The following is a 16,101-nucleotide window of genomic DNA, read 5'->3' on the forward strand; positions in this document are numbered from 1 at the left end:
ATGATCTGAACAAAATAAAGACGTGATGATAGCTTTCCATGTGCAGCTCCCCTCGGGTTGCTGCTTTAAAATCTTGTGGACTTTTACTTAAGTCACATTGTGGATTTTTTCTTTTTTTTTGTAAATGAAATACATTTTTTTCCCTCAAAAAGATTTTTGTTCCTCATGAAAATGTATTTTTTCAGATAGTTTTTTTTTTGTTTTTTTTTTAAATGACCAATTTTTCTCCCAAAACATTTTACAATCTGACTTGTTTTCTACACCAAATCATTTTCTCAACCATATCCTGCCTCTATTTTTTTTTACTTCCTTTTTAAAAACATATTTTCCCTAATGAATTGATTAAAAAACATTATTAAAAAAAGCATACTCGCACACGCAGCAGCAGCGAGGCCCGAGCGACCGGAGGGACGGACGCAACGGCGCCGCTGCTCACCTTCGAAATTTAAAATATATTCGGCCGCCAAACGCGCAAATCCTCAACCTTCTCTCCTTTAGCCCGCCAATTAGTAGTGGAGTCAAACTTTTTTTAGCCGGCTGATTTTGGGGCATACGTGAAGCTAAATGTACATTTTATTGAAGATTAAAGCGGCAAGCGTGAAGTTGAACTTGGACTTTGAAAAATGAGCTCGAAAGTGGAGCGATGAATGGCTGCAACTTTTCATTCCCAGCTGAGCCATTTGAATTCATCTATATTTTAAAATACAGCATGAATACTTTATCCTCATTTGGAGATACGGCGCAGTGAAAGCTAGAAAAATGAAAGCAAAATTTTGTTTTGGAAGGAAACACATGTTTCTAAACGTCAAATTCAAATCGAAGGTACTCACATATTTTTATTTATTTATTTATTTATTTATTTTGCAAGATTTATTTAAGCGCTTCCTGTCCCAAGTGCAAATAAACTGTGGAGGTGGCGGCTTCAAGAAAAAAAAAAAAAAAAGCGGCATGTACACGTGGCGGGTTTGTATGAAAAGAAAACAGGTAGAGATGGAAAACTGACAGGACAGCAGATCTCGAGGAACAGGATTGTCGACCTCTGCTTTATATGATCCCCACAGAAAATGGAGGGAACGAGGACTAAAAGAAAAAGGAAAAACCCGCCCTCCTCACCCCAGTTAAGATATATTGTCATTTACTTTAAAGGGGTCGTCAATCCTGTTCTTTGAGGTCTGCTGTCCTGTCTGTTTTCCATCTCTCTCTGCTGCACCACACCTGATTCAAATAATCAAAATCGTTATTTAGCTTTTGCAGACCTTGCTGATTATCAAATCACTTGAACAGGTGTGTTGCCAAAAAAAGACACGACACCGGCCCTCGAGGAACAGGATTGAAGACTCCAGGTTTAAACCAACTACTACATGATATGTTCGCTCCAATTAAGCTAAATTGGAATACATCGCAATGAACTCCGATTACGATTTGCCACAATTGACTTAAATTACGATACGATATCGTAAGATTCTACCTAATATCGATACAACGTAACACTTTGGACTCCATTTATCACGGGACGCAATTCCTTCCATTTTGAATGTTCACAAAAATTCACTTCAACTACGATATGATACGGTCGGGTTGGGACGAGCTGCGCTCTGCTTTAAATGTTCGTCATGACATTTCGGAGAGATGCATCGTGAATGGATCTGAAATGAGTTCCGTGACAGTTTTGTCAAACCGGGCCACAACGTTATGATCGTGTATCGAAGCATGGCGGAGGATTCCCTAAACACACACACACACACCTTCTAGAGTTGCGTCTAGAGCATAAACACGGCTTTAATCAAAGAAAGCTTTCAGTCCACAGGCCACACACACAAGCTGCGTTCTGCCATCATAAGCACAATTGCAATCTGGGTTAATTGCTGCTCGGGGCTATTTGACTCCTCACAGGTTGAGCGAATTGACCAAGTTCCAAGGCTAGCGAGCCGAGCGTGTCGCATAATTTACAGAGCACAATGCTCGCCTTCAATCAAGCCGCTCGCCGATGCCGCTACTTTAGCCAATCGACGGTCAACTCGTGGCCTTCATCAGACGCGGTTGCTTCCGTGGAAATGACGTTGTCAAGATTCATGGGGGGGGGTGCTCAAAATCGGCACAGGTCTCTTTGTCTTTCACTTTAGGGTAGTTCATGGCACCACAAGCACTCCTTTGGTCTAAATGAGGCTCCTCATCTGACTTCAACGGAGTTCATGGCACCACAAAGCACTACTTTTGTCTAAATCAACGTCCTCCACTGGCTTCATTATAGTTCATGGCACCAAAATGTCGCGGGAAGCACACCTTTTGTCTAAATGAAGCACCTCAATCCAGTTCAAAAACATCAGTATCTTAGCAGATGGAAAATTTTTCTTTTTGACTTGCGTCTGGTGTATTGCTCGTCAACTCGTCATGGTCAGGGGTCTCAAATTTTTGGTTAAGATGTAAAAAAAAAAAAAAAAATCATCTGTGTATAATCCATCTCTTAATTGCTTCCCACATTGCTGTCACGCACTTCCAAATCAGCGGCGGCACACCAGCCGCATGCAGATGAGGCCGATGTCTTCACCGGGGGTCGTCACTTTCGCTTCATTAGCCGTCGCTTCCCGCTAAGCCGGGCTAATGGCTGCCCCCTCGCCTGACTTTCGCAACCACGGGCCACCGACAGTCGCATACATCCTCGCCGCCACGCGGCGACCCGCTATGAGGCCCACCACTCCATTTTTCTCTCACTGAGCTTCGCCATGACCACGTCCAGCGGCGCAACCGCCCATCTGCTCTCTCGCTCGCTCTCTCGTGGCGGCCCTCATGTTGTTTCCGATCACACTCAACGAGTCCACGTCTGCCCTTCATGCGACTATCTAAGGCGGACCACAGGGATCGCCACTTGGCTCAGAATCTTCCGTTGGTACCCTTTCCAGAACCGAGGAAGCCTTTTGAATAATCATGACTCAGCTCGCCGAGATATTTCGGACTGATCTATTCCTCCGGAACGGTTTCAGGGAAGGACCATAAAGGTCCATAAAAGGGCGATTAGTCGGGTTTGATGTGGAGGCAGCCGATCAAACAGCCCGACATGAAATGATGCGCCATCATCAGGAAGTCTTTACAACTCCTGCGGGGGCAACAAAGCCAGACAGGGAGTCGTCCGTTTATGAGCGTCCCGACAACGGACGTTTTCCAGGTTACAAACGACGAAGGATTTGTGCTCATGCGGCACAAAATGAAGGCACCTTCAGTTGTTTTGTTGTTTTTTTTTTCAAGCTAAAAATTCACAGTAATTTTGACTTTACAACGGCGTGAGGTCGTCGTTGGTTACGATGACAGGTGGGCATCGAGAATCGAGTGGAACCGAGACTGACATTCCGCTTCTCAGGGAATCGTTCAAATGTCGCCGCTAAATTTGAATGCCTTGTTCGCCACCGAACGTGAACAAAGAAGGATTCCTAAGGAATGCGTGCGAACCGGTGTTATGGTAGTTTTAGATTTTTGGAACAGTTACTTTTTATTTTGTTTCAACATTTTTTTTTTTTGGACAAGTTCTCGGTTGACATTGGCAAGAAAAAAAATAGGTTAGTTGGTTCTACTTTTTGGGTGGCTTTTTGTGGCTATTTTTTATCAATTTGATTTTCATCATTTCTATGAAATAAATGGAAGATGTAGCTCTTGTTATTTATTCATTTTTTTATTTTTTATGGGAGCACAACGGGAGGCTCTCGTTCCAAAAGTTGGATCACCATGATGCAGCAGAAATCGCTTTTCTTCACAACACGTCAGTTCAGTGAGCATCAAAGCATTTCCCGTTGTTGTGTTTTGCTTTTGAGGAGGATTGTTTTGTGAGTGTCAAAATGGATTTTTTGCATTATTTTCAGTGGAAAAATGTTCTTTGAAAGCCGAAGTTGTTTTTTTTTTTTTTTTACCCTAAAACGGGACTATTTGCTTACAGTTATTTCTTACGGGAAGACTTGTCTTATGTAAAGTAGTGCTGTGGCGCCATCTTTAGTGAGGGGAGGAGCTTATTTGGGTCAGGCAACAAACAGCCTTGTCAAAAAGAAACATGATGCTTTGCTGCCAACTTGTGGCATTTATAAGCTATTAACGTCAATTCCGAATGGATTTTCACTATTTTCAGCAAAGCTCGGCTGCGCTGCGTCGGAACGAGGTTAACCGCTATTTGTGTTTTTTTTTTTTTTTCCCATTTAATTTAAAAGCAAACATTTCAGTGCCCCATTCAGGCCAGAGGACGGCCTTGCGTCGACCGCCCGAGGTGGGTTGGCAACACTCGTAAAAAGGCGGCCATCCATAATTGCCTTCTCGTATCCTACCGTTGCTGCTTCTCGTGGCGCCGCCCGTCAAGGTATCCCCCACTTGTATCTTTAAGGCGATTAACGGAGTCTGAATTTTAACGAGCCAGCGGGGGTCTGGGCGAAGCGTTGCAGGCAACAAGAGATTATCGATTAGACGAGCAGGAAAAGATAAAGTGCCGAGGAGCTCTTTTGTCGAGTTGGTTTACACACTCGGTCATTGATCACGGCAGTCGGAGGGGAAACTTTGTGACAGTCTCTTCGGGCCAATTAGCGTCCAAGTGACAATGGGACACATTTTGGACCATTCATCTCATTTTCTACTTATCCAAAGTGCTTTTTTTTTATTCAGGCCAAGGCGACAATAAGAGCTGGGTGGGGAGGTGGACAATATAGCATATCTTGGCAAGACCTTCACGACAAACATCACACTGATTGCTGCTGACCTACGACCTCCGCCGTGCTCAAGCTCAGCTCACCAAGGGAGGGTGAGGGGGGGGTAGGCAAAAGGGGAAAAAAAAAAATCATGGACTTGCAACTCTCGCAGGGCGTCTTAAGGCGCAAAGCCCGTCAAGCTCGATCAAAGACGAGCAAAGGGGAGAGGGAGCCTTTATCCGGGAAGCAACATAAATCATGTGACACACCACAGATTTCAGCAGCTTTGGACCCCACATCAACCGCCCTCCTGCCCCCCCACCCTACAGCTTTCCCCGTGCATGCAGGAGTGCTCAAACATTGCTTTGCTGGGGTTTCCAGCACAAACAGTCCACAGATGCCCAACCCACAGCAAAAAAAAAAAAAACGTGAAGTCAAATCACACCTTCATTGCTTCATTTATTCATTTAATAGGCAGCACGGAACCCGTCCTAGTGCGGCATCAAGCCATGTGTGACATCATTCATGAACATTTGAGATAATAATCCCAAAAGGCAATCAAAGGCGCTTACCTGATCGAACAGGTGCCGACGTCCTCTGAGGCAGCTCTCCCTTCTTGAAATCAACGCATGCAACGGGTGTTACGGAGCATCCGAACCCAGCCAGCCACAAAGCATCCCTTGTGGCAGCATCGCCCACATCCCGCTGCACTCGCCTCAGCCTCCGAACACAAACAAGCAGAGCTGGAAAGGACGCAAGCGGTGGAGAAAAAACACGACCGGAACCTGCGCAGCAGCGCATCCGATTTTAGAGCATCGTCGCCGGTTTAAAAGCGCTCCGACGGGCTCGCCATCTCCGCTTTGCCGCCACCCTCGCGTTGCTCGCGCCGCCAGCAGGCGACTCAAGCCGGAGGATCGCCACCTCACCGTTCGTCCACTCGCACGTTTAATCGTGAAAGAGCGTGACACGCGTGGGTCCACTTTTCTTTTTTTTACCCCCCTCCTCCTTTTTTTTTGTTCTCGTGTAATCCTGCGCTGTTTGGGCACGTTTGGCGTTCGTCCCGCATCACAGGCGCACTGAAGGCGCGCAAAGAACTCAGCGCACGCACACACCGCCTGTGCGCACACTGCGGCTCTGTGCGTGTGTGTGCGTGATCGTGTGTGCGTGTGTGTGCATACAAAAGACTATTGCATCTATCTATCTATATCTGCATCACAAAAGTAAGGAAATAGGTCTTTAGTCAATTATTTCTTGGCAATAAATGAAAAGATTCGCCAATTCTTTGGTGGTGCGCGTGCCAAACAAATTAGACTGACTCTTGCTTTTAGCTTCTGGTAACCGTAAGATGTGAGCATGGACTGTGCCTGACAGTGGTCAGTTTTGTCCGCGCCAAGATTCCGCATGTCACTTTTTGACTGGTCTGAATATGGAAACTTCAAGCTGGGAGAGTGACTGGAGGGCAAGTTTCATTTAATGCAGTGTTTCTCAAATATTTTCTGCTGCGCCCCCCCCCCCCTGGCAAGAAGAAAAATATTTGAGCCCCCCCACCGCAACTATATTTCTTTACAAAACAAACCTACACCGAAGTTAATACTCGCTGGGCACAATGAGCAAGGAGAGCGCCACTGCCATCTACTGGAGTGGATGTGCAATTACACTTATTGTAGTACAGCGGGGGGAAAAGCATGTTCGCCGGGGTCACACGCGTCCCCCGAGAGGGGGCCTGCCCCACTATTTGAGAAGCACTGATTTAACGGGAGGTATGAGAAGACATTTTGCTCACTGAGTACCAGAGGTTGTCTTCTTGAGGTTTGCACGACAACATGGTCAAAGTGTCTCTGCCCAACAGACTGCACTTAGCCAATCTGAGTAGGTGCAAAAAAAAATATTTCTTCAACATGCTTAACTAAATGAACAAAAACACTCAAAATTATAATTATATTCTATTTTTAAAAGAAGTAGATGGGAAGAGCTCATTTAATTAATTTGTTTTCCCTCATGGTCTCTCTTTGTTTATTTTGACTTTTTCCATTGCACTCTTCTCTGCATTTCGGTCTTCTTCCACATCAACAAATTTTCCCAAGTATTTTACAGGACCAAGATTTTTTGTGGATTATTTCTAAACATTTTGTTTAGGTAGCTAGCTAGATATCTAGCCAGGGAGACAGATGGGGGTAGATCATTTTTATTTTGCGGTCTCCGTTTTTATCAGCACAGTGTAGCTGAGTGTGTAGTGGTCACTTTTTCTTTTTTAACTTGGTGGATCTTGATTTCTCGTTATTTGGATTATTTTTCTTGTGCAAATTGGCGTTTATGATGAATAACTCGGGAGTGCAAGTAGATAACAAATGCAGGGACTGAGAATGCCTCAACTCTTTTTTTTTTTTTGACTTTGTGGATCATTTCTCGCCATTGCAATTATTTCGCAAGCGCAAGGTTGGCACGAATCCTCTTGCGGCTTCGTGAACATGCACAGTCGTCGTCCAAATTGGAAATGCAGTGGAGGACGCCAAGGACGAGGCCTCCTCTGTTGTGAAGTGTCAAAACATTTTGAGCGTTTCGGGTCTGACATGCGCTCGTGCCTCCTCGGCTTCATCATCACTCGCAACATTTTTACTCCCAAAAACGCTCACTCGCCGGCTGGATGATATTGATTTGGATCCATTACTCTCAATGGAATTATTATTACACACCGATAACCTTCCTTCGCCTCAGTCATCCATGTAAGGCAAAAAACTATTTGTGATGTGCAATTATGTGGGAAAGATAACAGATAAGGCTGACAATTAACTTAATGTGGCCCGGACATAAGGCGCTTTTTTGCATCTCTGCTTTGGATCGAGATTCTCCGCATCAGCACAGCTCGCCCCCCCCACACATCCACCACCACCACCGGCTGAGATGTTCTTCAAACGCCCCCCAGAAGTTGAACACAAGGGGGCGTCGACTGCCAACTTTGCTCCACTTCCAGCAGGCAGAGGAGGGTGTGGGGGGGATTAATGTCATTATCATGGCCGACCTTGAAGGGGGGGGGGTGGGTGCGCTTTTTCTTTTTTGACATTTGCATTTCAAGGAGCGAACGCCTTATTGCATTAGTGGCTGGGGAAAGTGCTGCATTAACTGAGGGAGCATGTCGCTCTTATGGCTCATGTCGATGATGCACACATGCAATGTGGCTCGGAGCTGGTGGACACGTCAACAGCACACGGTTCCGCTCACATATGGCACGTGATGCACTGCATGCTAATATGATCAGAAATTTTAAAAAAGAGAGAGAAAGATGATTAGTAGATAATTAATACTTTTGAATACTTTAAATTCTAGTAATTGTACTTCTTTAAAATATCAGTAACTTTTAAAAGAACAATTATGGTCTTGAGTAAACGGTGATCAAAGTACCGTAATCATGAAAAAACATTTACTGCACATTTTCTAAAGTTTAATTGTAAACTTTAAAAAAAAAATTCTTACAAAAGCACATGGGTAAAAATACTTATAAACTATTTTCTTTAAGTAAAAAAGTACTTGAGTACAATCTATTAAGTATGTCATTTTACTTTAGTTCTGATAAAAGAACAGATACTGTGATTTCTTTACCAAGAGTAGATTTTTATACTAAGTAAAATGTCATGAAAGTACTTGTACTCTAATTGAATTACATGATTGACTCGAATATACTTGGAGCGATTATTTTTGATACATGTTTAACAAGTTCAAGTAATTGCACTTTTAAGTACTAGTACTTCATAAGTAGAGAACCTTTAATCAAAGTATCAAAAAATCTACTCAAAAGTACATTATCAGTAATTTTACTTTTACTCAAGTACAAGTGGCAGTGCCTAAAAAAAACTCGAAGGGCAATAACTGTAAATACGTTACTTACTTTTAATTGTAATCATACTTTTTTGCTTTACTTTAAAAGTTCCAAAGTACTTTTTGCTGTCATTTTCTTAGCTTGAGCTCTCCTGAACCAAACTTTACTAAACACGCCGCCTCACCAAGTTTGCACCTGTTTCGCTTCGTTAGCCCCGCCCACTGCCTAATATGGCGCGCCAAGCCCCCTTCCACGTGCTCGCCTTTTAATTGGTGTGACCCTCGCGTCGTATGCAAATGAAGCGTTGAGGCCCCACCCTCGCACCTGATCTAAGGACAAGTTTCTGCTCTTTAGCGCAACTCTCTGTACTGCACTCACGGCCTCCAACATGACTCTCCTCCGCTGGACTTGAGCAAGCAGGATTTCCGTCTTTTCAAAAACCAAAAAAAAAAAAAAAAAAAAAACGCCCTTTCTAACGTCTGGTTTAAACTTTTTTTTAATCCCAGTTGTGTTCAAAATGCCGCGCTCCTTTCTGGTCAAGAAGCACACCAACTCCGCCAAGAAGCCAAACTACAGCGAACTGGCGAGTCCAACTGGTGGGGAAAAGTTTTTTTTTTTTTTTCAAAAGCGAGTTTGTGTGCAAACTTTCTCTGACTTGTCTCGTTCCGTTTCAGTGCTCATCATGCCGCACTTCTACAAGGGCCTCCCGCTGCCCGTCATCCCCCAACCCGAGTTCCTGAGCCCGGCCGCCTACAGCCCCATCACGGTGTGGACCACCAGCAGCCTTCCGCTCTCCCCGCTGTCCGGATACCCTTCGTCGCTCTCCTCGTCGTCCTCGTCCAAGGACCACAGCGGCTCCGAAAGTCCGCGCAGCGACGACGAGGAGAGCGGACCGCCGCAGCCGGACGCGGACAAGTTCCAGTGCATCCAGTGCGCCAAGTCCTACTCGACCTACTCGGGACTCGTCAAACACAAGCAGCTGCACTGCGACGCGCTGCAGGCCCGCAAGTGCTTCACGTGTAAATACTGCGAGAAGGAGTACGTGAGCCTGGGAGCGCTCAAGATGCACATCAGGACTCACACATTGCCGTGCGTGTGCAAAATCTGCGGCAAAGCTTTCTCCAGGCCTTGGCTGCTGCAGGGACACATCAGGACGCACACCGGTAAGTCGGCCTCGGGCCTCCCGCGGGCAAGGGGGGGGGGGGGGGGGATGAAAGCGAGAGAAAGAAAGAGAGAGAGAGAGAGAGAGTCAGAGAGAGAGAGAATTACAGCAGGGGGTCTGTTCTGTTGTTATTAAGTCATAAGGTGCTGTCATCATACGCGATTGCAGCCAGACACTCTAAAAACAGTCGGGCCCAAAATAGCCCAAAGTGGGTCAAAAAGGGACAAACCAAACTTTTGGAATTATTTATTTAAACCAAAAAGTTAGGTCAAATGAGTATGAACACTTATTTATAATGCTCTCTTTAAACTGTTGGGTCACAAATAACCCAATTTGGTTAAAAGTTCTGTTGTACAAAATAGCACCATTTTTTTGTTAAAAAATGGGTTGATATGTACAAAAGAAGATAGAAAGTTAGACAGTTCCAATTCTCATTTTTTTTCTTAAGACAGTAATTCTTAGGGGTGTATAATTTATGCAAAAAAAACAAAACACATTATTTTTAAACATCCTTTTCTCCATTGATCGTTATCTTAACAGGCGCACCCCCTTGGTCATCTCAACAGAGTTGGTGCACCCTTTCGGCCTCCAAGCAGACGTTACATTAAATTTTAAATGTAATTATAGAATCAGTATTTTTTAAAAGACACACCCCCTTTAACATCCAGACATGCAGATGTTGGCACCCCTCCTTCCCCGACATGCACACTTTTATAGCAAATGAATTCTTATATGTAACCTTGTTTCGTTTCAAAATCAAACTGCGCACCCCCTTCATCATCCGGAGTAGCCACACCCCTTCTACCTCCCACGAATACCCATTTATAGTCATTTAAAGGCATAATATTTAATTATGCTTGATTTCAGGATCAGTACTTTTTTGAAGCGGCGCACCCCTTTGACGTCCAGACAGAATTGACATACCCCCTTTCCAACACACGCATCAGTTTGTAGCCACTGAAGGGATTTTGTTTAATCATGTTTTCATTCAGACTCAGGGTTGTTTTAATCCTCGCACCCCCTTCAACAAACCAAGAGGGGTGGCGCACCCCTTATCCTCAGCACACATCTGTTTAAAGCCAGCACTTACTGCACTTTAGGTAATCATTTTCCCTTTCAGACCATCATTTTTATTCGTCTGTGCACCACCTCTCCCACAAACACACCCCTTTTTTTCAACAATTAACTCATTATGTTTGAGCGTGTTTTAGACTCATCATTAGCCATGGCTGCATTTTCCAAACTTTCTCTTAAGGGCACACCACCTTCAGACAGACCAAATGTCTACTACAGGCATTATGCTTAATCGTGTCATAATCTTTATATTTTTAAAGGGCGCACCTCCTGCCTGCACACACTTCTAAAAAAAGTAACTACAAGCAATTTGTTTGATCACGTTTTCATGAAAAGTATATTTTGTGTGTGTGTGTGTGTGTCAACATGTCTTAACTTTGCCTCCTGTTGTGTCACTTCCTGGCAGGCGAGAAGCCCTTCTCGTGTCCCCACTGCAAGCGGGCGTTCGCCGACCGCTCCAACCTCAGGGCTCACCTGCAGACCCACTCGGATGTGAAAAAGTACCAATGCAAGAACTGCTCCAAAACCTTCTCGCGGATGTCGCTGCTGCACAAGCACGAGGAATCCGCCTGCTGTGTAGCACACTGAACACACGGGATACTCGCTTCCACTACCGCAAGACTTTTTCCTTTTTTTTTTCTGTTTGTTTGTTTTGAAAGGAAATTTGCAAGCAAGCCGGGAAAGACGTCAGGGAATGTGTTTTTTTTTGGCCAAGTGGTCCTTTTCTACTTTTTTTTTTTTTTGCAATGGTATCCTGTTTCAAGCTTTACGTACTCGCCTACCTGTGCTATTCATGCACTTTTTGCATGTCTATAACGTCTCGTGTGCCTTCACTTTGCTCGGACACATCAAGTTAAAAAGGACGCCATGGGAATCGCAAAGCCATCATGATGACTTAGGGAACTTTCTTTTTTTTTTTTTTTTTGCACAGACATTACAGACAGATTGCCAGCACTCACGTCGGGATCTTTTTTTCCCCACCTGTTTAAAGTGCCTCCGTTATTACTCAGCAATAATACGTTTTTTTTGTCTTTTATATATTTTTATACTATATTGAATGTAAGAGTGACTGCGATGATTGTATATTAAAACTGCAATGCAGGTTTGTTTTCATACTCTCATGACACTTTGGGAAATAAAAGTATCATGGCATTTTTCTTTTTCTTTTTGGTCGAGTTTAGCCGCAATCGAGCGTGTTTTTAAGATATTTAATCCGAGTGTGTTTGGAAAGGAAAAATGAGATGTGAGTCAGCTCCCCAAATCAAGCCTGAACCCGTTTCCCGGGCCTAGCACACATCAAACCTTATTGAAATGTCACACGTACGAGCTATATTGATCGGCACGCACTTGCGAGAGCCTCTGAGGGCCCGCCAGGCCTACTTGAGCCTGACTATGAGCTCTGTTTCCACCTGACTGCATTCAGCCAAACATGCAAAGTCTGATATATTTTTTTTCCCATCGGAAATAATGTCAGGTGAATTAGTCAGTTCCGGGGTCAAACTGTCACCGTTGTAACAGATAACTCGACGGGCGGCGTTTAAACACTCCTGGTTGTCATACAAGCGTTAAAACAAGTTAACCCCTGTAAAATAAGACTCAAGCGGAGCAAAATGCGTCGGATGCCTGACAGGCAGGGAAGGATGGAAGATGGATTCAGGCATCCAGTGGTGCATTATGCAAGAAAAAATTGTTTTCGTAGAAATAAAAGTCATGATTTTATGAATGTGCAAGTCATTTTGTGTAAAGAGTGAGATTTTATTTTATCAACTGAAATGCTGGAGGGGGCCGCTGAGGACTGCGCACTTCCTAAACGAATGTGTGAGAAAAATATGGACAAAATATGTGCATACGAGCAAAATACGTGCTCTTAATATATTTTCTATTACATTTCTCAATGCATGTATTAAAAATCCACTATCCTAGCACACACCCTTGCATCAAAATTAACATTGACAAGAGCACAAAGCGTGTGAACAAGAAATTTGATCAGAACATTTCTGATTGTATAAGAAAAGAGGGAGAGTTTCAAGAAGAAATGATACATTTGATGAGTTTTATTTGTGCAAGAAAAATTTAAAATAAATGAAAAAAAATAGTTGCATTTTGCCAAATAAAGTCATGGTTACATATAATTAAATTATCTGAAGTGATAGTCCTAAATTTACAAGCCAAACTGTACTTAAAAAATATTGTCATAATCTAGAGTGAACAGCCATAATCTTACAAGAATGCAGTCCAATGTTTTTGTGGATAAAGTTCGAATCGTGTGCAATTAAAGCGGAAAGCGTCATACTTCAACTAGAAAAAAAAATTCATGCAACAAAGTCAGAATTTTACGATTCTGACAGATCACCATCAACATTATAACCTTTGCCAAATAGTGCTTGTAAAATCACATTTTTTGGAAAAAAAAAAAAAAAAAAATCCTCCTCCCTTTGAGAACAGAATCGTCATTTGAAAAGAAAAGAGAAAACAAAAGCAGCGTTTCCGCTTCACTGCCGTTTTTATGAAGCCATCAAACAAACTGGGAAGTGAAATCACTGCAGGCGAGCGACGGCCAGTGCAGCTATTTGGATTTCTTTGCGGCAGTGCCTTTGACAACCTGCTTGAAATTCTCAAATGTTTGCAACAAGTATTAAATGGACGTCCTCGGGCGACGAGGCGACCGCTGGCATATGCTAATCGCCGCGCACGATCGCAGCACACGCACAGTGCCGGAGAGCATCAAAGGATGCCACTTAACGCGTGGCAAGGGTGGTCGTGTTTGTTTTCGTTTTTTCCTGTTGAGAAAACTACTGACCTGACACATGTGATCGGACAAGTTGCCACCTTTGAGTCGCTGCAAATCTGCCCCAGGTGCGCGCCGGCCTCGGCCAGGTGGCTCTGCGTTCCTGTGGGAAACAAGAGTTACTCTCATAGTCATCGTTTGCCCCCCCCAAGAGTGGCACCAGGAGGGCACTTCAATTTATTTTTATTTTTTTGTTCCAGCCGTTTCGCCCTCCAAGTCCCTTTGCCAGTTTGACGTCTTCGATGAGGAGCAGCTTCATCAAGGAGGTGTCGGGTCGGGCATGGAGACAAAATAGGATTCCATTTTACCTTATGAAATAGAGTGAATGTAGAAAAACACACTTTAAGGCAAACAAAAAAATTGCAAGTGTAAAAAGTAGAGAAAATACTGTACACGGAGTGTCGGTGTTTGATACGTGCGTGTGCCTTTAAGAGGCGGGGACCGGTAGGGAGGTGACAGAAAGGTCATAAATTAGCAGGATTAAAGTCACAATATTAAGAAAATAAAGTCGCAATTTGGGGAAGAAAATCTTGTTCACCTCGGAGAGAAAAAAAAAGTCAACGGTCTTTCTGCATTTTTCTATTATTTTTTTCTGAAAAAGTAAAAATGAGGTTAGCAGTAAAAGTCGAGAATATAATTGTATGTTTTCAGCAAATATTTTTTTAATTAAGGTGTAATTTGTCGAGAATTTTTAGAAATTTTTCTTCAAGAAAAAAACAAGTTTAGGGGAATAATTTTTGATTTTTCAGTTGAAAAAAAAAAAACAGCTATTTTCCAAGGTTGTTTGTTTTTTTCTGTTGTTGTTTTCTGGAGAGCGTTGGATTATAGTCATCCTCGGGGTGTATTTTTATTTTTGATTTTTTTTTTTTTAGGGTCGTTTAAAAAGGGTTGGAGTTTATTTATTGATTTATTTTTAAGTATGATTCTTCGTAGAATTAGGTAATAGTAACAAGAAAATAAAATGGGTGGGAAAAAAAAGTTGTGATAACGCTCTTTATTTGGGAAAAAAAAGTGGGAATTTTTACAACAAGCTTTCCGAAAATAATATCAGAATAATAATCATAATTTTCTTTGGAATTTCATTTGTTGTCTTTTCTGTTTCGCCCTAAAATTTCTTCATAAGCGACACCGAAAACATTGAATTTTTGTTCACGACTTTTCCTTTTTCCATTCATCAATAACAACGTCTTAAACCAACACCTGGCGCATTCATTTTATTCCTCCAATGAGGAAACACAAATAAGTGACATTGCCAACCAATGGACTTAATTTCCTTCTTTCTTAACGCTGCTGCTCAAGCGAAGACGAGATGGAAAAACCTCGACCAGTTGATTGGCAACAGACGCTAAAGGATGAATACACAATCAGGCCTTTTATGTCTTACATTCCGTCACGTGTGGAGTAACTGTCCTCACACGGCACATAGAAGTGGCTGGAGGGGCCAAGGGGTCAAAAGGGGGCCGGCGTCATTAAAGGCAAAACCCCCTCTGGCTGGACGATGAATCAGCGAGTGTGACTCCTTCGCAGCCGTCAAGTGGAACAAATACAATTAAGGCCGTCGTCAGAGGTGTGATTGTCCCGAGAAGCAGACGCATCAAATAGGACGCGACCGTCTATTCGTCTTTTCCAATAAGCGCCCGGAGAAATGTCGCTCATTAGCGACGACCCGATTTCCTTCCAGGTGACGAGAGTTTCCACACAAACGCCTAATTGAATCAGTGTTCTATTCCTCAATCGGAACAGAGCAGCATCATTTCAATAGCAAGGGAGGACGTCTTCTTTAACTTCATTCATCTAAATCACTTTTATAAATGACACTAAATATCACAATTTGACTTCAGCACCCCTAAGTTTGCCTTTATTAATTTGTTCAAGTCAAATCACTAAGGGGAGTCAAAACTGCATTAAAAAAAAATTCACAAGTTTTCTAAATGAAGCAGCAAAAGGCATCGTTTGAAAAGGCATACGGTGGTGACCAAAGATTATGTTGAGTGGAGCAGATGAGAGTGTTGTCCGAATCAATAACAGCTCAGCTCCGGTTGCGGTCTCACTGAGCAGGTCAACCAGCAAAAAAGTTGTGTTATTGATCAGATTCGCTTGGTCTCGTTTCCACGCCATTGCCTGCAAATGTAGCTGAGCATATTTTCTGTTTTATAATGGAGCCAAAAGTTGCTCTTGATGCATTCAATTTAATTTCGAAAGCAAAGTGAGGAGTTCCTCAGGGCACAGCTTTAGGTCCAGCTTCTTTCTTTTTTTTTTTTCCATTTCATTTGGAAACACCATATTATTTAATTTTCTTCATTCACAAATAGATTCACAGGGGAAAAAAATCGTTCACAGCCTCAGGCCGTGCCGTGACCTCTTGAGATGGCGGATGCGTAGTTACAGTTGATTAAAATGCGAGCTGGTGGTTGAGTGGCTACAAGCGAAAAAACACGTCTGATTCTCAAACACGTTTGGGTGCAAATGAAATATTCCATGAATGAATAATAGTCACACCGTTTACGCTTCTGGCTTCGAGTATTTTTTTTCTCTCGCAAACTGCAAAAAGCAATTCCAACAGGGTTCAATGATAATACATTTCATTTGTCTAGCGAATTTATTG

General features: G+C 43.1%; 2 protein-coding genes across 6 annotated transcripts in view; one reads left to right on the forward strand and one right to left on the reverse strand.

Annotated features, from left to right (window-relative positions):
• The window catches only part of sntg1 (syntrophin, gamma 1), a 30,952-nt gene extending 25,170 nt beyond the window's left edge, over nucleotides 1–5,782 (reverse strand). For 2 of the 5 annotated variants that reach the window (XM_088311621.1, XM_088311620.1), the window contains exon 1: nucleotides 5,231–5,782. In XM_088311621.1, the coding sequence (XP_088167747.1) occupies nucleotides 5,231–5,459 (229 nt within the window). In that variant the 5' untranslated portion in view covers nucleotides 5,460–5,782. The remainder of the gene's footprint in view (nucleotides 1–5,230) is intronic. The other 3 variants (XM_088311624.1, XM_088311623.1, XM_088311622.1) reach the window with 2 other exon arrangements.
• Nucleotides 5,783–8,847: 3,065 nt separating this feature from the next.
• On the forward strand, nucleotides 8,848–11,860 carry snai2 (snail family zinc finger 2). The gene is made up of 3 exons (XM_088311222.1): nucleotides 8,848–9,068; nucleotides 9,147–9,635; nucleotides 11,115–11,860. Exons 1-3 carry the CDS (start codon nucleotides 8,990–8,992, stop codon nucleotides 11,294–11,296), a joined length of 750 nt encoding a protein of 249 aa, XP_088167348.1. The 5' UTR covers nucleotides 8,848–8,989; the 3' UTR covers nucleotides 11,297–11,860.
• Nucleotides 11,861–16,101: the final 4,241 nt, after the last annotated feature.

Source organism: Idiotropiscis lumnitzeri, chromosome 12 (genome assembly GCF_059441095.1).
Source record: "Idiotropiscis lumnitzeri isolate Australia: NSW breed Sydney's pygmy pipehorse chromosome 12, RoL_Ilum_1.0, whole genome shotgun sequence".
NCBI classification, from domain to species: domain Eukaryota; kingdom Metazoa; phylum Chordata; class Actinopteri; order Syngnathiformes; family Syngnathidae; genus Idiotropiscis; species Idiotropiscis lumnitzeri.